Raw genomic sequence first — 24,019 nt, 5'->3', positions numbered from 1 at the left:
TACACAGGGCACCGAGGGATCCTTTGGCATTGATAATGAGGAGTATGAAGCTATGCCTGTGGAGGTGAAGCTATTACCCCGGAAACTCCGGTTCTTCTGTGATCCCACAATGAGAGAGCAGATGCTTCACGCAGCAGTACAATGAGAATTCATGTCAAAGGGGCCAGTGTTTGCCAGTCTTATCAGGGTCTCTTCGAGGCACACGAGACCTCACTAACTTGATTAACCCTGCCAGACTAATAAGCCATTTGGGTATTTTTATGCACAAGGTACTTCTATTGGAAGTGGCTGATTTGGTTAGTCTCTAAGGGGTTAAAAATGCAAATGAAAATTCTGAGAAATGCATGTTAACTTGATGGCGTCTTTTTTTTTTTCCCCAAAGAAGTCATCAGTGTTCCATTTACAGCACTGCAGGCTGAGTGCTGTATGCCAGATGCTACTGCTTTAATGCAATTGTATATTAAAGTGAAATGAAAGCACACTTGTCCTTGCGTTTTAACAGTTTAGATCTACTCTACCTATGTATAAATCTCACAAAACCTGGGATCTTGGGGAAAAAAATATTTTGGAGGAGTAATGCTAAGGAAGTCTATGAAATGTTGGAATTGCCACATAAAAACAGGTGGTTGGTTGCCTACAAATAAACAAGTTCAGTGATGCAAAGCTTCAGAGGAAGTCTAAAAATTCCCCATATATATATATATATGGATATTTATGGGGTTTTTTTAATCTTGCCAGATACAACAGCACAGTTCCAGTTAATAGTAGAAATATATTCCTTTGATGAAGTTTAGGTATATTACACAGACGCAAATTGGAAAATGGCATCACTGACCCAAAGCTGTATGAAGTACATGTGGAAAGACTCTTTAACAAGCCAAGTAAGTATTTTTCTGTAAGTATTCCTTTTATTCCTGTAGTAGTGTAACACAAATAAGAGCATCCAAATAACTTTTATTATTCATTGTGTCTGGTTGCTCTTCTTTAATGTAAACAATGCTCACCACTGCTTATGCAACCTACATCCCCTTGAGCCTCAGTACTGTAATTAGTTTTGTTGCTTTTCTGAACTTTTGTTTATAGTTTCGCTTTAATTGCTGGATGGAAATATTACTGACTTAGAAGGGCAACAGATAACCTTGCCTTATTATAACTTAGGAGTTCACATGATTCTGCCTTGCTTACTGGAAGAAAAAAATTAATCCTTATTTTTCTGATGTTATTGTTGGTACGTAGTGTCCCTGTTACATTGCGATCTAGTGTAAATTCATCTGTTGATTCTTTGCTGTAATCAAAATAAGGACATTAGTGAATTGACTTCCAGCAGCTTTGTTAAAGACCGTGTCCTGGCTGCATGCTGCTGCAACAGCAGCCTCTGCTGGAGTCTTGCTAAAAGGAAAAAAGCTTTGGAAGGAGAAGGAGGGTTGGTTTTCTGCAGGATGCTGGAACCAAATTGAATGCTGTCCCTTCCCTTGACTATACTGTGGAGAAACTTAATTACCTAAGCTACTGGGGCAAGCACTCATCCCTTTCTTAGCTAAGATCTAAGGGAGCAGAAGGCTGCTAGTTCTTTTTAATAGTTATGCTGGTGCTAGGGCCTGTGTTGTGTTGTCTGTCTTTTATCTGCAGCAATTAAGAGTGCCCAGCAGCCCCCTGGGTCACTCTCTAAGGAACGTGTTGGCTGTGCTCTGCTCTTTTTGCTTGCCACAGAGACACCTGGAACGTTGCTCTGCAGCCACTGGCTCATTCAGAGTCAGTTCTCACTAGCTGAGTTTTTCCTCAAGCTGATGCTTCTGTAGTAAGATCAGCAATGTTTATTTTGGTTTTTTTCCTCTCAAGCGGCAGGAAACACAAGGCAGCAGCCATTTCAAAAAGGTAAGCTTTAATTGTATTAAAAAATACCCATGTTTTAGTAAGCAGTTTCTCTACACAGCCACAGGCCTATGGGAGCAATCACACATCTGCAAGATGCAAACAACATCAGAGCTGTTAGAACTACAACCAGCCTGCTGCAAGGGGCAAGATGATAAGAACTAACTTCTGATTCATCTGTACCATTTTACAGGGAAAATGACTAATTCTCTTCCATAGTATCAGACACATGGCTCCCATTGCAATGTGATTCCTTGCTTGAGGGTGGCCAGGAGCTCCCTTCAGAATTGGTATTGATGGTATTCTGATGTTAAAGTACCAAGGATCATCTGAGACACAGGCTGATATTTAAATATTTGCATCAGCGTAAGTTGAGTAGCTTGTATAAGTACCATTCAAGTAATTTTTCCCCTTCCTCTACAGTTCAGAGGTCTTCTAGTATGGGGTGGTTCTAGATGTCTGAATTGTAACGTTCAGAGGGGCGGTGTGAGGAAAACATTACATAAAATAAGCAGGGGCTGAACCTGCTACCTACAGTGTTGAGGAAAGGATCAGTTCTCATGTTTCTGTCTGACAGCAAGACAACTTTCTTTGTACAAACTCCAAGAGAGCAAAGAGGAGTAGAATCCTAGGTCCCACTCAGGAAAACACTTAATCTTGGCTTCAACTTACAGTCTGTTCTAGAAGGGCTTAAAATACCGTAACATAAAAAGGAAAGATAACAACCTAATGATGGACCAGCCCAAGGCACCTGTTTATTTTCACCACAAGTAAATATTCCCATTTGAATGGTATTTTGCATTAACCAGGACCTGAAATCCTGGTTCACAGGCGTTTACTACCCTCTGCTTTAGACAGACATATCATTCTGTTAAGTTAGTACATTCCAGTCCCTTGCATTTATGTTGCCTTCTCCCATCATCACAAGAACCACTAGCTTTGGGGGTTGGATGGAGAGGAGACCTCAACTAACTTAGAAGCTAGGATGAGATAGTTTGGGTTAGTATGCATGCTTTGTATCTAGACTTTTGCATTAGGACAGAGTGCTTTTGCCCTGCTATTCCAGAAACCACAGCCTTTCCACCTCCCGGAGCAAAGCATGCCTGTCCCTTGCATAGTCTCTCACCAAGAGGGCCACGGCTATTCCTAGCTTTTTGCCCATTAACTTCGGCAGTTCTTAAAATGGAAGAAGCATCACGGTAACGCTGCTTTACAGAGTAAGCTGTTCAGTAAGCTGCCTTCTCTTGAAGAGGTGATGGAACTTTCTTCTGCTTATAAGGATGCTGGATAGGCCAGCTCATCTCCTGTAACAGACGTCACCATTAGCTCTAACATACGTTGGAGTAACTACTTCATAGATGCTAGAAAGGAAGTCTGTCTGCCAGACAAATCTGAACTCCAAGGAAAAGGCCTTCCTCCTAATACCCATTATAGTTCTTAGCTGCACTTGGCTTTACGCAGCTTGGCCTAACTTTGCAGTGGGAAGACTTCTGCATCATTGAAATGCCTGACAATGGTGTCCTTTGTTCAGATTTAAAATCTAGCTTTTACTTCTCTCTCCCAGGCTTTACCCTCCAATCGGATAGTGCCAGTAGTAATAAATTATTACGCGATTACACCTTTCTAGTGCAACTTGAGTTACGATGCCATTATGAAGCTCTTGTTCGCCTGTTTAAACTCGGAAGTACCAAATGAGAACCTGCTATGGCTATACTGTGTCTTGGGCGTTAAGAAAGAAACGTAACAGACTTGGTCTACCAGGGCACACTACACGGTGACTGTAACCACTGTTCAGCCTGGGCTCTGACCACAAGCAACTGACCAGAGGCATCACACCAAAGACATTAAAGGCACCACTGTAAAGGCAAAGTACTTCAAATGGAGAAGGGGATTTTATAGTAATTAGCAATATCCTACCTTCTGCCACACTTTTCTCTCTCTTTTAATTCAAAATACACCAAGTAACTGTCTCCCTTCCAGCTGCTAGTATTCAAAAAAGCAACTATTAAGTGTCAAGGAGGGGATTTTAAATGCCTGCACTGAACTGTTTTATCTTGAATTAAGTTATCTCCTGGAAAGATAAGATCCAGCTAAATTGGTTCCAAACAAAAACAGCCTGCTGAACAAGCCTTCATGTCCCAAGCCGTAGCCATTTGTTTGTATTATGTACCCACTTACCAAGGACTTTCCACATCTGTCTACAATAAAAGCAATGTCTACTAGCAAAGGAGAGTGCAGGTGGAAAGGTCTTTTGCAGCAAATCAAACAAGCTTAGGAAAGAGAAGTCTTTTTGTTCTGTTTCCTGTCTGGCAACTTTCTGACTTCTGTAGCAGTCACCTGCCAAGAGGGGCTGTAGAGAAGCAAAATTACAAGGAAGAGCAAAACATGCTGTAGCCATCCAGCTGGGATGTAGCACGGATGCTACTTTGACAGTAATCTGCTTGCTTTGATGCTCCTGTACCCACATGACTGCTAGCAACTGAAGACCTAGTTCCTGGAAAACAGAGGTTTAATAAATGTCAAATAGTAATTTCAGGAGGCTCTGCTTGGTAGGCTCTAGCAGTGCCGTCTAGTAGACCTGATGTTCTGACAGCGTGTGAACACAGCACTCTAATGCAGGGTGTTAGAAATCCTCTGAGTGCAGAGGCTTTAAAATTTCAATGACAAATTAAAGGTTTGTTTCTATTTAGTTCAGCAGAAGAGCTACTCACATCAAAGAGAACAGAAAGTCATTAACAGCTGGCCACGGTTAAACTATGTAGCAAACCTGCAAGAAAATGGAGAGGAAGAATTACTAAAAAGCAGTTTCAGTTCCCTTTTTTGTATTTGAAGGAAGTTAAGTGACCAATACAGTGCCAGCTATACTTCCTCAGGGATCTTCACTGCAGACAGCGTGTTAAAACTGAAGTAGAAGTCAGAAAAAAGCATGGACATTGTGGATCACTTTTATACTGGAGGTGTCAATTTACAAACAAAGCCTTTTCTTAAGGAAAAGAGACTAGTCTTTTCATTAAATTATATTCATCTCCATTTTTTTCTCCTCTTTCTCAATTTTTCCCCAGCCTTCTAAGGATGATTATGTTACAGTTGTGAGCAGCTGGCAAAACAAGCAGCAGCATGTTTTATCTTGTACAAAAACATTCAAGCCCTGACAATGCAGGCAGGGGAGCAACTGCTCAGAGACAGGCAGATCACAGGAACATAATATGCTGAAGCTCATACCAATGAACTGTGCAAAAAGCCTTCTGAGGCTCCTGATCCCACACCTCAATAAAACCTCTGAATCCACAGCAAGCAAAATGACCCCTTTGCTGCAGATAGCCAGCCTTCAAGGAAAAATGGGACATGCCAGCCTCCTTCCTTCCAGGAGGAGACAACCCACAATGGGTCTACTTGGAAAGCATTTGCTTCCCTTCTTATTAAAAAGAATTAGCAGGTGAGACTTTGGTGGTTCACGCTGGGTCTCATCCTACAAAATGCTAGGATAAATGGATACATCAGCTACAGTTTGCATTTCTACAAACTGCAGAAAGCCTCTAAGGGTGCTGAAGTCTATTATGGTAGAAGCAGCAGCTAATTAGCTATAGCCACAGTTCAGGAAGAACAGTTGGCTTAGAGCTGATGCTACTACTGGCTGAAGGATTTTGGGCAAAGCAGCATGTTACACCTAGAACCCACAGTACCATTCCGGGATTTTACACAGCGAAGGGATTACGTTTTACTGGGACAGCCTTCCTGGAGGTAACCATGGGTCCTGCATGAACTGAATCTTATTCTTTCCACAGCACAAGAATAAGAAAACACTCTTCATCTGGTTCTACAGCTTCTCTGCCCAGGAAAAAAAAAAAAAGGCTTGCTGTTAGACATTGCTTCTAGCAGCTGTGCCAGTTTAAAACATCAAACTTCAAGGGACCCTCCTGCAAACTGTGAAGCTGTTCTAGCTGAAAGGTCACATACTGCTCTCTGTCTCGCACTGAAAACCAAGGACAGCAGCAGGCAGTGCTGAAGGCTGCTTGACAAAAGGAGGATCAGCAGAAATGTTAAAGCAAAGGAGTGACAAGTACCATCTGCTACAAAGAAGGGCAAGTGACATCAGTTAAAGCATACTTATTCAACCCAATCCGGCCCAGCACCACCTGAGCTGAGGCCAGAGAACATAGTAACTGCAAGGCGGCTTAGTGATGTTGGTCCCTGCTAAATGAGAGACCATCTTGCTGGTTTGAAGATTTTATACCAAAGCAGCAGGTGTGATGCAACCAAAAACCAGAGAAAGTGGTAGGAGGGATTAAGTACAGATGGTGCTCTTCTCCAGCTATGAGACAGGTAGGCATAGTCTTTGCCAGTTTATACCGCTTCAAATGCTGGAAGTGAAACTCTGCTGCTCCAGTAACAAAGTCATAAGATCTTGTAGCACCCCGGTATCACAGACTTGCTTCTGTCACTGATGAGGAAGGATGACTTTAATCCAACTCGGCTGCTAAAGTTGGGTGAGGGGTGTTCAAAGGAGTCCTGGGTTTTATCATTGGTTTAACTGTCCCCACCAATAAACATAGTAGGACAGATGTTCTATGAGACTGGGCCGCTAACAGCCTGTGCCAAAACTCTCTTCAGTCCCCAAGTGGAAGAGGGGTGACAGGAGCGTTTTCCAGTCAAGTCTTGAGAGCTCAGCTACAGCATTTCACATCAAAGTGCTTTCCTGAAGTCTTCAGCCCTCAGGTATCCAGGCTAGGCCAAAACCCAGCTATCACTGGCAACACTGGCAACAGTGAGGATTGGTGCAAAGGTGCCACTGGTCCTATCTAAACAAAACAAACACAAATAAAAGAGAAAGGGAGACAGAAGCAAACAAAAAAAAAACCTGGAGCCAGGTACTCATTGGGAGGTCGAGGGAGAGAAAATAAAATCACATTTTGTTTTAAAATTATAAATACTCTCCATATAAAGTTATTAAATAACTGTGGTTGTGGTGAGTTCCAGTGATCCTCCTAAGCAGTGTCTGGTAGTCTTAAAGAAGTGATCTTTGCTCCCCATCTCTCTGGCTCTTGGTTTAAGTGCAGCAGGGGTTGTCAATGACTAGCATAACATCAATGCCATACACTTCCAGCAAGTCCATAAGGAAACTTCGATCCCCTTGGGGATCCAGGCCCATGCCTCGTGCGTGGTCAGCTGTCAGTGTCTTGTCCTGGCTAGCCGACACCTCCATCAGTGTCTGAAATATGCGGTTGTTCTGCTCCATGAAAAACCTATAGGATAAAGTCAGCTAAGATGATGGCATCGGACTCCCAAAAACATAGTATATTTACCAAACAGGCCGCAGAGCCCCAGAACTACCTTTACCACCCTTTAATCACAGATCCCACCTCCCTGGGTGACACTGCAGTAGTTTTCTCTCAACCCTGTGGATGGCCCAGAGTAAACAAAGATAAGCAGTAACTTCTAATTTACAGCAGTGCTTCTCTGGCTGATTTATGGCAGGCTTCACTCTTCAGAAGCAAGCCATCTTACCAGCTAACATGTACTTTGTGGTAACCAAGCGGTTACCTATCAGACCTACAGCTCCTATAATGCAAAGGAGGACACAGTGTTGTCATCCAACCAAGGCGGCACTGGGTAAATAAATTCTCTATTACCAGCACAGAATACAGCAGTGAGAGCTACTTCTTACCTAGTGCTTTCCTAGGAATGTGCAAGGCTGTTCAGAAAGAGCTCTGACTACAACTGTGCAGCTCAAGGATCACAGCTCTGCCCTGACAGCCCTTCACACGCCTTCATCCCATTACTTCTCACCTGCTGCAGACTGTGAACAATGGCAGCAGGCAGTGAAGGGCTCAGAGGTGGCAGAGTTGGTTTTCATGTAATTCCATACCTCATACTCTACACCCAGTTCTGATTCCTCTGCCAAGTACAAATCCAGCCACATCAACGGGCCAGTCCTTCACACGCAGGTCTTACCTCACCGCTGTACCACCCACAGTATGGTACAGTGCCTGCTTCCCATGGACACCGTCCTTCCCTGAGCCAAATCTGGCATGAAAAGTCCTGTACAGCTTATGTTTTCAAAAATGGGAGGGGATTCTTGCATTTCTAATTGTGTTTTTAAAATACTTCTCCCTCCCAGCATTTAAAGAGACCCCAGTGGACACTAATATGGCTACATTCAGATCCTCAAACTGAAAGGAAGATCATCTGAAGAGGAAGAGCCAGTTTGGTTCCTGGATCCCTAGTGGAAGAGTGCTGACTATGGAATTATGTTAATGATGATATTTCGTAATATGCCAAGCAAGTGCAACACGAAATCAGTGAAAGAGACTCCCTAAACCTAACAGTGACCAACTAAGTATTAGAGGTAGCCACTCACAAGATGAAAAGGTCCTCTTCACAGGAGCTACAATCCTCACCCACTTCTTGAGAATACATTAACATCTGCCTGAGAGAAGGGAGACAGATTAATTGCACATACCTATGTGAACCTCAAAGTGTTTTGAGAAGACAAGGTTTACAACTAAAAACTTCACATCCATTTCTTGAAGACCAATCAGACTAAAACTGTTGCCCCAGTCTTTATAAGGCACTGGACTAGAAAGCAGGCCGTTTTCAGTTCTACTGATCAGTGGTGAACCAATGGTGAGTCATGACCTCTGATTCTCTTCCTGCCTTCTATCTGCTCGATCAGCTCACTGACACTGACCATATGTGTGCAGAGTGCGCAGGGACTCTTGTACCAGTCAGCAACAGTGGAACCAGAATCACAAAGAGATGAGCTGAAGCAGTGGGAAACTTTGAAAATACCAAGACAAGAAGGAAAGCACAGAGGAGCAGTGTCCTCTTTATCCCACATCACACTGCTCTCCTATCAGGACCAGGACCACCCAGATGTCTATTATTACCTCTGGTCATTGAGCCGTCGGTACTTCTCCTTGTCGGCATTGTTAATTTTCAGGAGTGGTTGCAGATGCTCGTGATGTGTCTTCACATTCTGGTTGTCCACATAGACATCATAGAGATCCCGTTTCTCCTCAAAGATCTTTTCTGTTGTACCTGCCAAAATCAGAGATTTTCAGAGCAGCTTGTTGCTTTCCCAGAAGACCAACTGTTCACTCCTGCTTTTGTAGTTAGTCATTCCATGCACATCCCATTTCTCAGCAGTTTCATTCCATAGTCTGGTGTCTCAAGACATCTTGCAGCCTGAAGTTAAAAATGTCACACCTAATCCATCATACTTACAAGCCACATATGATACTTCTGTCTCCAGCATTTCTATGTCTGCCACATTCACATAGAAGAATGGTTTGGACTCTGGGACAGTTCCTCCAAGACCGGGCAGAGAAACATTGGCAAGGCAACAGCAGCAATACACTGCGGACAAGAGAAGTACATCCTGAGATGCTTTCAGTATTCCCTCAAGGGCATTCTGAACCACACTTACCCAGTTCTCCCGCACACTTCTATGAAAGCAACAGTTAGAGCTTTGAAATGCCTCTGAACACCAGAACGTCTCAAGTGGGGACATCCTATTTCAGATAGGAAATAATCAGTTCTCCCATAAAAATCCCTGTGCTTACAGGAACTGGGTTTGACATGTCAAGTATGTCCTTGCCCAAAAGGCCTAAATAAAAGCTTTTTGTAGGAAACAGGTAAATGCAGGCTGAACGGTATCTTCACAAGGAACGGTTGTGATGGATTTTGAAGACCTGCATGATGTCTATCCCCTCAGTACCCACAAGCATTTCTGCAGTGCTTCAGCCCACTAGATCAGAGCTCTGCGGTGTCCCTGGAAACATACCTCTATAGCAGACAACTCCAACTGGGGGCGGTGAAAATATCAATATGCGCTTGCGCAGCAGGGCAAACTTCCAGAGGACAAGGATCTGCTCACCGAAGAATTTGATGAACTGAGACATACAGCCAGCAGGGTGTGTGATCTGCAGGTGGAGGGAAAGGGAAGAAAACAGCTCAGAGGTGAAACAGGGACACACGCACAGATGCTAAGTTTAAATGTGGGAGCAAGACGAGCACACAGCAATGACAGAGAACTGCAGCTTGTAACAGTTCAAGTAACAAAGTCTTATCTAAAGCAGCCTACAAAGCACCAGTGGCTGCTTACATAAAGCATGAGACACCAGCAAGGAGCAGCACACTGCCTATTCCTGCAAGTCTCAGAGCACCCGCCTTACCTTCATCTCTGGGTACATGTATCTGTGGATGGATGGCAGCCAGTGGACAGGTTGCTGGGAGGTGGGAGTGCCCTTGCTGTCAGGGAGAACTCCTTTCTTATCATCATAGAACGCCTCTAGATGGGAGTAGTGCCCTGGCATCTCCAGCTGGTGTCTGGAAAAGAAAGTGAAAAACGGGAGACCTATAGTGTCTCCAGACTCTGCTTATGCAGTGCCTTGCCCCCAGCCAACATCTGCTTTTTCAGCTAGCGAAGGACCCCTGGGTGCCTCAGTTGCACAGACTTAACCAGGAGGGCAGCCAAAGCATCAGGAGTAACGCCATCTTTCAGTGCAGCCAGAGAACACGGGCAGGCCTGAAGCAGAAAGCGAGCTGATGTATGCAGAGTACCGATCCCATTTTCAGTATGCTCAGGTACAAACAGCTTTCCCTTCTACCATCACCATTTTCCCTGCCAGGTCCACTCAACACAGCTGAAGCACACACCTAGCCAGGATGACCATCACAGGTTTAGAAGCCTTCTGTGAGCCCTCAGTAAAATGGTTTTCAGAAGGAGAAAAGAACTTCTTGTCCTCTCAGTTCTCCCCCTTGACACTTATGTCCCCACAGAATAAGTAGGGTTTGGATAGCAACTGACTAGGCTGGTAGCAATGAACAGACTGCTGCTCATCAGTTCCTCACCTCCTTCCCATTGAGAACCTGTAACTCCTTCTGGAGTAGTCGTCATTCAGGGAAATCACAGCTCAGCACTGTAGCCAAATTCTCACTCACACCTACAACCGCTCCCCATCGAGGCAGCGTTACCTCTTCCCAGGGAACTTACCTGACCTGATTCTCTAGGAAGTGCATGTACCTATACAGCAGGGTGTAGGAAGGAGAGAGAATCCCCACGGACTTCATGCGGGCACCACGCTCTAACTCACTCTCCACAGGCATGTTGGCAAAGCAGGCCAGGCCAAAACAGAGCCCTTTCCGGAAATAACTGGAAACAAATGTTTGACAGAAGGGTTAATGTTAAAGAGAGGGAAAAGGAAGAAAGGAAGGTAACTGACTGCTTAAAATACTGATTTGGGAACACCGTTCCTTCTTTAAGGAACTCCCTGAAACCCCACCATGCTATCTGAAGGGCTGACGACAGGCCTTGGGTGTCCCAAATCTTCTCAGGAATAAGCCAGGACATTTAAGGCAAGAGTTCCCAGAAGTCCCCACTAAAGCCCCTACCAGCCACGTCACAGGCTGGTAAGGAATGCAAGTAAGGTAAGAACTTGCAAGGAAGACCAGCAGAGGATGCAGGACGCAGTCAGCGCAGTGCCCTTCTTCCAAGGAAGAAAAGCCTGCAGTGCTTGAAGTTCTGAGTATAGTTACCTAGTTATATTTTGGGTGCCATCGTGGTGAAGCATACTATAGCTGAGTGCAAGGGTTCAGTTCGTGTGCCTTTGAGAAATTAACTTATTCCTGACTGAAAGCAATTGTGACACTGCAATGCCTTGCAAAACATTGCTGCATTGCAACACTGGGTTAGCAAAAGGATGGGAACACAGAAATTTCCTAGCTTATGTCTTTCCACTGAAGGAGCCAGCAAACAAGAAAGTGAAAAGGGACTGTTTATTACAACATTTAAAGGATCCAAGAGCACTGGCAGAATTAAAAACTTTTTTCCCAAGTCCAGTTCCTGCAAAATACTTCCCATTTCACAGTTCTACCATTCTTTCCCCTTCACCCTAGGCTTCTGCTCACAGTCCCAATAGTGGCAGTGCAGGATGATTTGCCCAATATGCACTAAAATTTGCACACCACTGAGAACCTGGCCTGCCCTGCTCACCAGTTGACCTCCACTAGCAAAACTGTCATATGGCAGATCCCTACAGCTAGCTGGTACTTTGTATGATGTTGAGAGTATCTGAAAATTACCTTTGGCTCAGCTAGATACGCTTTAGCAGCACATTTATGCAGGAACTTGACTCTACATATTATATTTTTCTTGCATATTTTGAATTAAGGGGTGGTGGTGTAGATGTACAGCTAGGAGAAAGAAGTAGTAATATAGCTCAGACATACTCACATAAAATCTGACTGGATTTTGTGAGACCCGCTTGCCATGGATTTGAATTCCACGCCTTCCAAATCAATATCTTGGGGTAAACACCACTCCACCATGTTGCCTGCAGAGAAGCAGATTTGTTTGGCTGAACTTGAACACAGTACTCATTTCTAAAGGGCAAACACCAACAACGGCAAGTTGTTGCTGTTACATCACTGGGTGCCAGTAACAGTGCACTAACGCAACTCCTGAACTCCTAAACTGTCACAGACAGCAGCTGACATACTATAGTCCACACATCTCTTGTAAACGTTACTTGTTGCGGCACAACTCCCAGAAACTGCAGGACTTTTGGAGCCATTTCTGAAGCTAGCACTATTTTGTGGGTTTATGCTTTATAAAATTAATGACAGAGCGGCTACAATTTTACCTGACAGTGGATAGGCTACGGTATTGACACTTACTCTCAGGCCGTCTACACAAGTATCTGATACAGAACAAACCCAAAGTATAAACTACTGCTCTTTAGGATGAGTTTGTGTGACAGCTCATACCACCATCGGTTTTGTCCTTTGGCTGTGCTTGGCAGTGCTGGTCAAACAGGGACCCCTACACCAACATCCCAGTCATCACTACTTCCCTGGAATCTCTCACATTTTGTTTAGAATGGGAGGAGTTAGCTGAAGCTTTATGTGGAGGCTGAGGTGATCCAAGTACTGCAACATGTTTGTGCATGCTAGAATAACCAAACAAAAAAGCAGATAAATTACAAGCTAGATCAAGATTAGTGAACATCTGTCACCTGCCAACCCAAGCAGAAAGCATGCAGTTGTTCAGGGGAAAAGGCCACCTGAGAAGCCTGATCCTGGAACAAACGATACCAGAGAAGTCACAACAAGTCCCTAAAGCCAATGAAGTCCTGCTCTGCCACTGACAAGCTTACCACAGACAAAAAAGGGGACGTCTCATGATGCCTTCCCACACCAGCACTTCAGAGCCTAAGCCGCTCATCTGGACACTCCCACTGAACCAAGATACGCTCCAGATCTGCCCACTGAGTTTCTGTTCTCTGTCAGCCTGCCCATACCAACAGCATTTGAAGTAACGTGGCTTACTTTTATGTAAGTAAACGTAAAAGTTTACGTTACAGTTAAGTAATGTTTATGTAAAAAGTTACAAACATTCTCCAATACAATGCAATGGCAGATGCAGCCCAAAGATGCTTTCTACTGGTACAGTCCTTCCCCTGCCCTTTGGGATAAGCATCCCACTGTGCTTGCACAGACAGGGCACATTTGGAAGGGCCTTACACTCAGCTGAGACTTTTAGAGATATCTGAATATGACGCCTCATTTCTGAAGCCTGTCTTTTGTTACTCATACTGCACAAGTATATGCATGCACTCTCGCACAGGAATTATGCTTAGCTACTGACATTTAAATAGGCTATTTTTCTTCTCACGCAGCTACTGCATTCAGCAGACCTTCCCCAACCTTGCCTAGCAAGGACTTCAAAAAAACCAACACTGTTAAGCGTGGCAACAAGAGAAGTTTTACATTCAACTAACCACTTCTAGCCCAGAAGTAGACCTCTCCCGCAGAGCCAGGCTGGCCGGGGAGCAGCAGCAGCCTCGTGACCCTGAGCACAGCTCTGTGCAATCACACGCAAAACCACAGAGCTCTGCTGTAAAGCATCTTCGCCTCTGAGGCGTGTGAAAGGCTGGCAGAGAAAGCCAGTGACATCATGCCAGCCTGCGCGGTCCCCTGTAGGTTTTGCATATTATATATAGATGTTGGCTTTTGTTGTTTGGGGGTTTTTTGTGTGTGTGTGTGCTTGGTGTTTTTTTTTAAAGGCACAAGACCCTTCCTTGAAAGAGTGAGGAACTCAACTCGACTGTTGCCTCTTAACCACAAAGTTGTGGTTAAGGCCAGATCCACTTTTAAGTCTTGCATCGCAGAGAAACACTTACTGGTCATTACCTATAGATTAACAGATCAATACGCAAGAGTGCCATCAAACAAAGGACACTGTTTTACTTTGTTCAGTTTAGTCACAAACACTACTGTCAGGTATAATATCCATTATAGAGGTGTTGAAGCGGACATGGCCCAAACAGCATCTGTTCTGCAGCAGTAAGTAAGGACAAGATGCCTTGAAACAGATCTTTACCCTACATGTAACCACAAAACCAACTCACATGCCATGCAGCTATTTTTTTCTTTCTGGGATCTATCACAAGCAACCCACACCTGTGCTCCTGGCTGTTCCTCACGTCACTTTGCCCTATGAACATACGGGCGACGTGGCAGTCAGAGAACAAACATGGAGATAAGAAAAAAAATTAAGAGTCAGTCTGGTGAAACAGTAGAGCAAACAAAGGAGAAACTTCACCCAGATGCAATAGCAATTGCCAGCCTGCCTGAGAAACCGGAGGAAGGAGGGAGTAGTGTACAAAAACAGGAAGCGTTACCCTTCCCCATGCAGAAAACAGCTCTCGTGCACACAGGAAACTTTCCAAGTGAGAGTTACCCAGCATTAGAGAGCGGGCAAGTGGTTTGCTGAAAGTCAAATCTCTTGGGAGCTATCTCCCAGCTCTAGACCAGGTAAGAACCAGCACTCTCTTTCTGGTGTGCAAGGTTAAGGACATTCTTTCTCTTATTTCCCAAGATCTTTAGTCCCCAGCTGTGCAATGTTACCATGTCGTGGCAGGAGAGAAGCACAAAGTGTGACCTAGCCATCACACTGGCTCCATTTCCTGTATGGAAGGAATGTGGGACAGAAAAACGGGGTATTTATATGTCGACTGGTGTAAAGTGGATTACTTCCCTCTGTTCCTTCTATTACTCACACGACGCTGTAAGCCAACAGACTGTGAAACCTCAACAAGGTTGACTACCATCATCATCTCCATTGCAGAAAAAGGGCTAAGAAGGTTCAGCCTCTTTTTGACTGCTGTGATCTGACAGAGTTGGTATGGCCATGGACTTTGCTTCCTCTTTCTTTATCTCCCTCTCAAAGCAAAATTCATTGTTCTGTTTTTCCCCCCACAACTTTTCCCCCAAGACAACTGTGACTCTTGGACAGCACACATGCTCAAACCTAACACCAAGTAAGTCACACCTACCAGCTGTATCCCCATTGCTGCCCAAGATAGTGCTGGGTCTCCTGTTATCCCCTGCCCAAGGGAACACCTGCACTAGGAAATTCAGCAGCCTCACCGTGCTCTTTAAGGGGCAGTGTTTGCGCTCATCCGGTGCTCGTGCTGTTTGAAGTGCATCCCCAGCTCATCACTCCGTGAAGGAGGGGACTGCCAAAGGGCAGGGAGCAACAATCAGATGGCACAGTTGGCTCCAGGGCTGCCACCATTCTGCACTTAATTTACAGCTCACTTTCTGTGTTAGCGCCAAAGCCATGTTTGTAATAGTGGTAAAAAGAACTCCTTCTCAAGTGCCACAGGGTTCACCATGCTGGAGGCAGGGACAGCACCACTGATTTAGTAACTGCCTCTTACATTTGGCCACTCACAAGAGCACTGACAGAGTCCCAAGGACACTGGAACCGTAAGAGTAGCCTAGCAACCCCATAACCCACCTGCATAAACTGTTCACGTGCAACTGCCAAGATACAACGAGCTTGTCTGCTTCAAGCCCTTCTAAATTTCGGAGGAAAGCTGTTACATTTTGTATCAGTGTAGTAACCACTCCATCCTTCAAAAGTGAAACATCTCTCACCCCAATCGCTTGCCTGTATTCGAGTAGACGTTACCTGGCATAACTACCCTCCTAGCCACCACCAGAAATTTTGCCTTTCACATGCCTGAGCAAGCTACCAAAGGAAGTCTGCTGTGCTTTTCCTCGCCAGGATCAAGCAGGTTTCCAGCTCAGACACTGACTGGATGATCTCCTTTAAGTCACACACAAGAAAAGGTATCCTTATGAACATTACGGAAGTCCTTCACGCCATCTGATGTGGCTGACCCAGGATTCCCATATCCTCTTTCTGACCCTAGGAAGTTTTGCACCACTGCAGATTCAAGATCTTTTTTCCAAGCCCACATCCTCCACAGGGCACTTTGCCTTCCACCTGTGAAGCTGACCTTTGTTGATATGTTCCCGACAGTCCTATCATGCTCCTTACATTCAACATCCATGCTGAGTAGCAGCAGGACGCTACACCTTCCTGGACTTGACAGACTACTCCAAGGCTGATGACACCCAGCATTAACTGCGCATCAGATGTGAGAAGAGCTGTTTCCCAACTTGCCCTGGACTTCATTCAAAGCAACAGCTGGTTCAGACAAACTCCTGAGAAAGCTCAGCTTTCTGCCAACCAAGAAAATCTCACCATTTCATAGATGGCATATGCTCTCAGATTGGAAGACAACCTGCTGTTGCTGCAGTCATCCGGACTCCTCCATGTTTTGGATACTTACGAGGAACACCTCTTCCTTCTATCTCCTGCTGGAAAGATGACATCCAATCTCATTTCAGATTTTGATGAGTCAAGAGTTTCTGACCTCTGGACTGAAGACACATCTCTCTGGTGCAGTATGAGACAGGTAACTTCTTGAAAGCCCTTTGGTGTTTCAGGACGTAGCAGCCATGCTGTTTAGCAGTGTGCATTGCTGACAGCTCATCACACTCGGGGGGCTCCGTTCTCTTCACAACTTCCTTGGGATTTTCAGTTCAAGACCAGAATTCAGTCTTCACTATCAGAGGTCCCCTGTGAACATGATGTCCGCTACCTCTCCCTTGCATTGAAGAGCCTCACTGCGCTTCCCACTGTGCTTCTCAGAGCTCTTTCCTGTCTCTAGGACTTTTGCTATGGATTTGCTAACAAAGCATCTGCCTACAAAGGAAAGAGGCGTTCGCTCCCAGATCTGGGTGCAGATGGACTCCTGCACGTCCCAAGCTATTTCCTGAACTCTCTGACTGTACCAAGACTTTCAGCTATGCCCCACTCTTGCCTTTGCATGCCAAACTGCTGCCAGGCAGCCAAAAGACCCAACAATCTGGCTTGGGACATCAGACCCCTAAGCAGACGTGAGGTGGGTGCTAACTTTCTACCTGTGTCATAACGTCCTGTTTTCGTGGATACCACTAGAGCAGCAAGACTACGAAAACAAAGTTCTTTTCTGAAATGCTGAATTACAGACTTTAAAAGAATAACCTCTGTCAGTAAAAGAAGTGATACAGCGCCAAAGACCGACAGTGACGAGGGAGACAGATACGGTAGTGAGAGGTGGAAAATGCATTCCCTTGCCCCTCTCCTCTGCCCTCCTGGACCGTAGCACGGCAAAGCATCAGGAGTCCCAGAGATCCCACCAGCGGCCAGCCTCTGAACACAGTCAGCAAGAAACACACAGCCGAGCTGCTGCTGCTGGGGACCATGCCCTGCGCACCTGCCAGATTTACACCTGCCATAACCCCCACCCATCGCCCGCGGCCGCGGGCAGCTCTGCGCCATGCCACCGAGACAGCGGGATGCTCTCAGGATGCTGCTAACAGGTTGGTGGCCCCGACGGCACCGGGCAGGGGCTCAGCCCGAGGCCTGGGCGCTGTGCGGGGCACAGGGGGTGCCCCAGGGCCACCCCCCGCACCCCGGTCCCGTGTCCCACCGTGGAGCCGAGCTACGAGCGTCCCTGCCCAGGCCACCGGCTCTGAGAGCGGCACCTTCCTCCCGTCCCAAGTTCTTCTCGGCGGGACGGAGCCCAAACGCTCCCCCCTCACGCTCCGCCCCGCAACCCCCGCAGCTCCCGGTTCCCTGGCGCACGGCGCTCCCCGGCAGGCCGGCGGGGGCACGGGGGGCCCGCAGCCGTGCCGCGACGCCGCGGGTCCCCGCGGGGGCAGAGGGCTCCGCAGGCCGCTCTCCCCGGGCCCGGCGGCGCTGCCCCCGGAGCGGAGGGGGCGCGGCCCCCGCGGGAGGCGGGACGCGAGCGGCGGGACCGCAGCCCGGCCCCGGCCCGCATCCATCTTACGCCAGCGGCACCGGGGAGCCCAAGGCCCGGCCCCTGCAGGCCCCGGCCCGGCCCCCCACGCCCCGGCCCGGCCGCCCCCGGCGCCCCTCACCCGTGCGGGGGTCGAAGGTGACCACGAAGACAGCCACGATCTGGTCCTCCTCCGCCTCCGCCCGCGGCGGCCCCGCCGCCTCCGCCGGCCCCGCGCCGCCCCACGGAACCGCGCTCCAGCCGCCACCGAGTCGCCGCCCGCCGCCGCCGCCCGCCTCGGCCGCGGGCGGCGGCGCCGACACGGCGGGGCCCTCGGCCCAGAAGAGCAGCGGCGCCTCGTCTGCGCGCTCCACCATGGCCGCGGCCCCCCGCCCGACGGCGCCGCGCCGAGCCCAGCCGCGCCGCGCCGCACCGCACCCCCCGCGCCGCACCGGCCGCCGGCGGGGGGCGGCTCCGGGGCGGGGACGGGGACGCGGGGGCCCTGCCCCGCCGCGGAGGGGGCGGGGCCGGGCGGGCGAGCGGGGGCGGGGCTGCGGTTCCGCGGGGGTCGCGGGCGGGGGCAGGGGAAGCAGCCGGAGCGGCCCCCGGGGTGGCGGCGGGGTCTCGGCTCCCGCGCGGTGCGGTGCGGTGCGGTGCGAACTCCCGCGGAGCGCGGCAGGAGCAGGGGTCCCTCAGGCGAGGCGCCGCGCATCCCCCCGCTGCACCTGCTCCCGGGAGGCAGAGCCGGCCGGCCGAGCCCCAGCAGCGGCGCTGAGCGCGGAGCCCTGCCGGGCCGTCCCGCCGGGGGGGCCCGGGGGGAGCAGCCTCCCGGCCGGGCACCCAGCAGCTCCCTGCCGGGAGGAACCCAGCAGCCTCCTGCACCCTCCAGTTGCTGTGGTGGAAGTTGCAAGCCACAAATTTTGAGCCGGTGATGCTGATCCCGCATGCCGGCTGTGTGTGCATACACACATACATGCGCTATGGAAAGATGTGAAGCAGTTTTCAGAGAAATAAGCAGAATCGGCTTGAGATTAAAAGACGGAGACACAGGCCTGACCATGGCACCCACAGGCAGCCAGCTTCTGTGTTATTGCTATCCTTGTTACCTACCACCAATGACATTAAGTGTCATTAGGTTTACTCGGTTCCCTAGGACTTTCTGATTAATTGGATTACCCAATTAAGCAGGCCACAATTAAAGGGAAGATATTCTCATAAAAGCCTTAATTGTCTAACTTTTTTCCTGTTGAGCAGCTCTGAGTGTTCAATGCGCCATTAAGAAACCCATCATCCAGCTTCTTCAACAGTGGGGTTTTTTTCTTTTTTTTGTTATATTAGCTTCCATTTGCTGTGAGCTTCATTTCAGACAGCTTCAACACTGAGTGGGCATTTTGTTTCACAAAGCCCATGCACAAGTTTACTTTGCAGAGCTATAAACTGCAGTAGGTGGTGTTCAGCAGATGGAGTTTTTCACGGAAGGTGACTGGTAAAGAAAAAAAACAAACCCCAAACCCTGCACAATATTTTGTTACTGTATAAAGAAAAGCCAGATCCTGCAAATACTTGGCTACGTGCTTCACTTTAACCATGTAGACAGTGCCAAGCTTCGTTTTGATGAGTGTTTTTTTGGTGATGCTAAAGTGACAGCTCGTTTTTCTCCTCTCCATCCCCACAGTGGTGCTGGCAGGAATGTCAGTCTGTCCCCCAGTGATTCAGACAGGGGAAACAAATCTGCAGTCAAAATTCCTCTGTGACCTGCATGGGCTATTTGCAGTGCAGAGCTGTTCCTGGTCCTCTGCTGTGCGGTGGCACCAGCATCACCCCAGCACAAGGGAGGGGATGCAGCAGGGAAAGTGGCCAGTGACAGGGAGCAGAGGCTGCCAGCGTTGGCTCTGAGACACATGAAATGTCATCACCCTCTGAGCTCTCAGCTTTTGGTGAAAAAACACTTGTGGGACAAGAAACCTGCTAGTACCAGAGCTATTTACACTGCTTTGGCAAGCAACCTGGGCCTGCTGAGGGCACACCGCTTGGTGGGTACGTGCAAAAACCAAAGGCCACAGTTTCTACTTTATTACTTCACCAAAATAAAAAATACCTAGGCCAGGAAAGAATATGACCCTTTCAAGAGAAAATAACTCTCCTTCAAAAGAAAACGAACACATTTTCCCTCCAACTGAGGGTTAAGAAATTTGTCACCAGATCTCTGAATAGTCCTCCAGAAAAAAAAAAAAAAGAAATGAAAATGTGGTGGCTTTTAGTTAGAAGATGCAAGTTGAATAAGTTGGACTTTCTTTAAACAGCAAGCCCAGCTTTTCTCCTTTACATATCACATTCCTCCTTAGAAAAATGAATACTGCCTATAAACCCCAAGGGAAAAAAAAAAAAAGAATAGTTTTTCAGATAGGATGGAAAACTGGTCTGAAGGACTTGCATTGTTGTGCTATTAATCAAAATGTAGTTATGAGGAACAAAAGCATTATTCTTCAGATTTAAAATAAAATATTCCTATCCAAGGCTCCAAGTACTGAACACCTGATTAATACAGTCAGATCACAGCAGTAATGAAGTGGTCCTGTCATAGGATCTTGACTGGCCAGATGCTGCAGGGACAGCTTTTCACAGCAAAAAGCAGCCAGCGCTGGCACCCCCAGGCTTTTGGACCTCGCTCAAGGTAAGGTGCAGGGAGACACAGCAGCTGCAGGAGAAGGGAGTCTGCACGGCAGCAACAGGCTCTGCCTGGAAGGAATACTACAACTTCTGGGCCAGATGCAAGCTGTAAGACCAATACTGAATTCCTGGCATGTCCTTCCGATACTGCTTTGGTGGCCTGTATCAAATGAATTGCTCATCACAGCCTTAACAGCTATCTTCAGAGACCTGCATGGCCATACTTTTCATTCAAAGACCAGGTTAGGAGGGCTGAGTGACCTCAGACCAACATGTCCCTTTATTTTCCGGTGGGAATTCTCCTTGACATGTGTAGGTGCTGGTTTGGACAAACCCCCATCTCCTCGGGGCTGCAGCCACTTCCAATTTCTGCATGTCCTTCCAGCAGCTTCCCTCGATGCTAAGAAAAATGTAACCTCGCTCGCAGTTAGTTAAAACTCACTCTAGTCCTTCTTGGAAATGCAGGCTCACAAAGACACAGAAAGATCCCTGATTGTACAGAGAGGGGCAGCGAGAGGAGACACTGACCCGCTTCTGGTAAGCAGCAAAGTTGACCCTACCTGCGGGGCTGCCTTCACCAGCACAGCCAGCTTCTTCCTCCTCTCCCTCGAAACCTCAAGATGGGAACCCATACAACAGCCTGTGTATGGTCCCTAACTCTCTCCTGAAGTCCAGCAGGTTATAAATCAGGCTACTAACCTCTCCATGCAGACCGCAATGCTTGTCCAAACTAACACATATCTAAATGCAGGAAGCGAAATTCAGGCTTGAAAGAAGGAAGCACAGGGCCCCATCACCACAAAAGTAATCACTTATACAAGTAAAGCCCACAAAGACTGCATCTCTGATGGGATTATCATGGAGCAGACTGGCTGCCAGCAAGCATCACCTCCCCGTAGGCCTGGAAGCCGGGGGAGGGAAGAGCATGCAGAAGCAAGGAGATGACTCAGAGGGAGCCCTGGCTCCCTGCAGAGCTGGTTGCAGGCACAGCAGATTCACAAACACAGCAAAACCCCTCAGCCACCAGGCAACCATGCACAGGTGCTGCTAAGCTCCAGATGTTTCCTGTTAGCCATTGCCCAGGTGTGGGGTGGTTATAAATGTGCAGGGCAGGAAAGGAAGTGTCTATGTGGTATCTGGTAACTGCTGGGGGTACCCTCTGCTTTTACAGCTGTATGTAGCATGGGTTCTGTGTCAAGGTAGAAAATGTTGAGGGGAGGGTTAGTGTGTGTTGGGGTTTTTTGGGATATGGTAGTCTTGTTTCTATGTGTGATGGGAGTAGTGGATGAAGTATGGGTGGGTGGAGAAGTTGCCTTGGAGGCTTACCGGGAAAGGCAGTGACTTCTGAATTGTATTTGACTTGCACCAGTAAAACAAAAAGCACAATCTGTTGTTATGTGAGCAGCAGCTGGATGGATTAGTACTTGGTAAATCTGGGGTACTCCTCTTTGACCAATGCTATCAAATGATATCTATGAGTGATCAAGGCTTCTGTGCATGTGGGATCAGGGTGGGGGAGTGCATGCCATGAGTAGAGCTAATGCTTTTGATAAGGCAAGGAAGAGGATGGTTAATTTGCCTGTGTAAATAATGTTGTCTTCCTTGCCCTCTGCCCTTTTCCCCCTAACAAAACAGGCCAGTATCAGCTATACCTGTTCTGTTTCATGTGGTAAAATGTATGACTGGGACAACAGCGATGGATTCATTCAGCAACTGGATTTTTCCAGTTGCAGTGAAGAGACTGAAGAACAAAGCATAAATGAGGAGGATGCCCTGAGCTCAAGCCCCACTAGAAGCTATGAGTTCCAGAAGTGTCAAGGGAGCAGTCCTCTGCCAGCTACCCCTCAGAGAAAGCTTAGTGAGATTTTCCTGAACAAGATGAATGCGTGGGAGACTCCCCCACTGAAGCCTTCCCTGGATATGAGTAAGAGCCAGGGTAATGCTGAGACACCGCTGCACATCACCTGGAAAAAGCTGCAGCTGTGTGACACCCCACACACTCCCAAGGTAATGGCATGTATCAACTCTGTGTCTGAGCATCCAAGGTCTCTGGTGTTGCTGGGGCATCACTGTGTTGGTGGTGAGGACATCTGTTGCTAGCACTGCGGAAAGTATTTCTCAATGTCACTGTTGTTAGCCTCTACTCTTCTCCTAGAAACCTAGACTGAGCCCCTTCACTATGGAAGGGTTATTACATGGGTGTGAACAGAAACCTGTGTGTGGGAGCAAGCGTCTTGACTCTTTCCAAGCTCTTTCCAAAACCAGTTAGTTGGCATTGGGTCAGTCTGACTTAAAAACACGACGACAAAAAAACCCTCAACCATGTGTCTTGGTAGCCCTTGTGCCCCTCACGCTCTACTTAGGGGCATGGACATCTGTCGCATCTCTGTAGGATGATGCGCTGTGCTCCTAGAGGGATATATGCATCTCTGCTCAAAGAGCTCACCATTCCAGGGGGAACTTGGAGACAGGCAGCTGCCCTGACTGCTCTACTCAGTACACTTCTGGATACAAGTGAGTTTTCTCTTTCAAGAGAAAGTTGGAAATGATGTTGTGGCTGGGGTATGGCTTCGTCTGGCGAGTCTGGATTGCTTCAAACCAGCTTGTTGTCCAGTGATGCTGACTCTCTTGTTGTGTGAAACTGAGCTGCTCAGTGAATTTGAGGAAAGTGAGACTTTGTTCTCAGGGTAGCAAATCTGCTGTGGAAGCGGTAACAAATCGGTGTGTGCTTGTGGAAGAAGGTTAGCCTATCTTCTGTGCCACTGTCCTAAAATGTAGCTAGTTTGAGCTACAAAATACTGAGCTAGTTTGAGAGATGCCAGCCTGTGTGTTCTGACACATCTTATATAGAATATAATACAACTACTTGTGCTTACAGAAGACAAAAAGGAGAGACTTGGCACCAGCTTCTCTGTTCCTAGATAATTTCTATTGTGTGTGCTGCCTTCTAGCACTCAAGACTTGCAGTGAAATGTAGCTCTTTCAGTCCCCTCTCAATATTCCTGCTTACTGATAGACTGGGTTTTCCTTTGCTTAACTAGTACACAAAAGATCAGCACTTCTAGTACTTCTGGTCTAGGATTTTACTTCTGTACCCCCAGTCCAGAAACCTGATTATGTGGGGAGAAGGGTGATTATACGGCCATATATGACTGAACGTGTGGCCTTATTTACTGAGGAATGGCCTGCTGCTGTCTAGGGCAAAGTGGCTCTAAATGGCATCACTGCAAGAATTCCCTGCAATGACACTTTATGAGAAATATACCTGAACCTCATCTGAAAGTAGGTGAGAGGTCTAGAGTCTCTTCCAGACCAGATGAGCTACTAGTCATGGAGGG

General features: G+C 47.5%; 3 protein-coding genes across 6 annotated transcripts in view; 2 read left to right on the top strand and 1 right to left on the bottom strand.

The window, feature by feature from the left end:
• The window catches only part of AGK (acylglycerol kinase), a 38,388-nt gene extending 37,907 nt beyond the window's left edge, over nt 1-481 (top strand). Inside the window, exon 15 of one of the 2 annotated variants that reach the window (XR_013928703.1) lies at nt 8-49. Coding sequence is in view for 1 of the 2 variants with exons in the window: in XM_080390878.1 (XP_080247004.1) it covers nt 8-145 (138 nt within the window). In the remaining variant the exon portion in view is untranslated. Of the gene's footprint in view, nt 1-7 lie in introns of both variants that reach the window. The other variant, XM_080390878.1, reaches the window with a different exon arrangement.
• A 2,121-nt stretch (nt 482-2,602) lies between these two features.
• DENND11 (DENN domain containing 11) lies at nt 2,603-18,577 on the bottom strand. 3 transcript variants are annotated; one of them, XM_080390879.1, is made up of 9 exons: nt 18,154-18,577; nt 12,107-12,206; nt 10,898-11,026; nt 10,047-10,200; nt 9,656-9,794; nt 9,097-9,228; nt 8,760-8,910; nt 8,231-8,299; nt 2,603-7,115 (listed from the first exon to the last, which is right to left on the bottom strand). In XM_080390879.1, the coding sequence occupies exons 1-9, from the start codon at nt 18,386-18,388 to the stop codon at nt 6,920-6,922; spliced, it is 1,305 nt and encodes a 434-aa protein (XP_080247005.1). In that variant the 5' UTR covers nt 18,389-18,577; the 3' UTR covers nt 2,603-6,919. The 3 variants fall into 3 exon arrangements, with proteins under 3 accessions (XP_080247005.1, XP_080247007.1, XP_080247006.1); XM_080390881.1 differs by having other exon boundaries at nt 10,868-11,026; nt 18,154-18,550; XM_080390880.1 differs by lacking the exon at nt 18,154-18,577 and adding an exon at nt 12,640-12,765 and having other exon boundaries at nt 10,868-11,026.
• The window catches only part of WEE2 (WEE2 oocyte meiosis inhibiting kinase), an 18,948-nt gene continuing 12,380 nt past the window's right edge, over nt 17,452-24,019 (top strand). Inside the window, exons 1-2 of the mRNA XM_080390871.1 lie at nt 17,452-17,592; nt 22,317-22,688. Of these exons, the coding sequence (XP_080246997.1) occupies nt 22,356-22,688 (333 nt within the window). The 5' untranslated portion in view covers nt 17,452-17,592; nt 22,317-22,355. The remainder of the gene's footprint in view (nt 17,593-22,316; nt 22,689-24,019) is intronic.

Source organism: Falco punctatus, assembly GCF_963210335.1.
Source record: "Falco punctatus genome assembly, chromosome: 6".
Classification (NCBI taxonomy): Eukaryota; Metazoa; Chordata; class Aves; order Falconiformes; family Falconidae; genus Falco; species Falco punctatus.
Note: the sequence above shows the minus strand (reverse complement) of the source record. Positions and strands in the feature narration are given on the sequence as shown.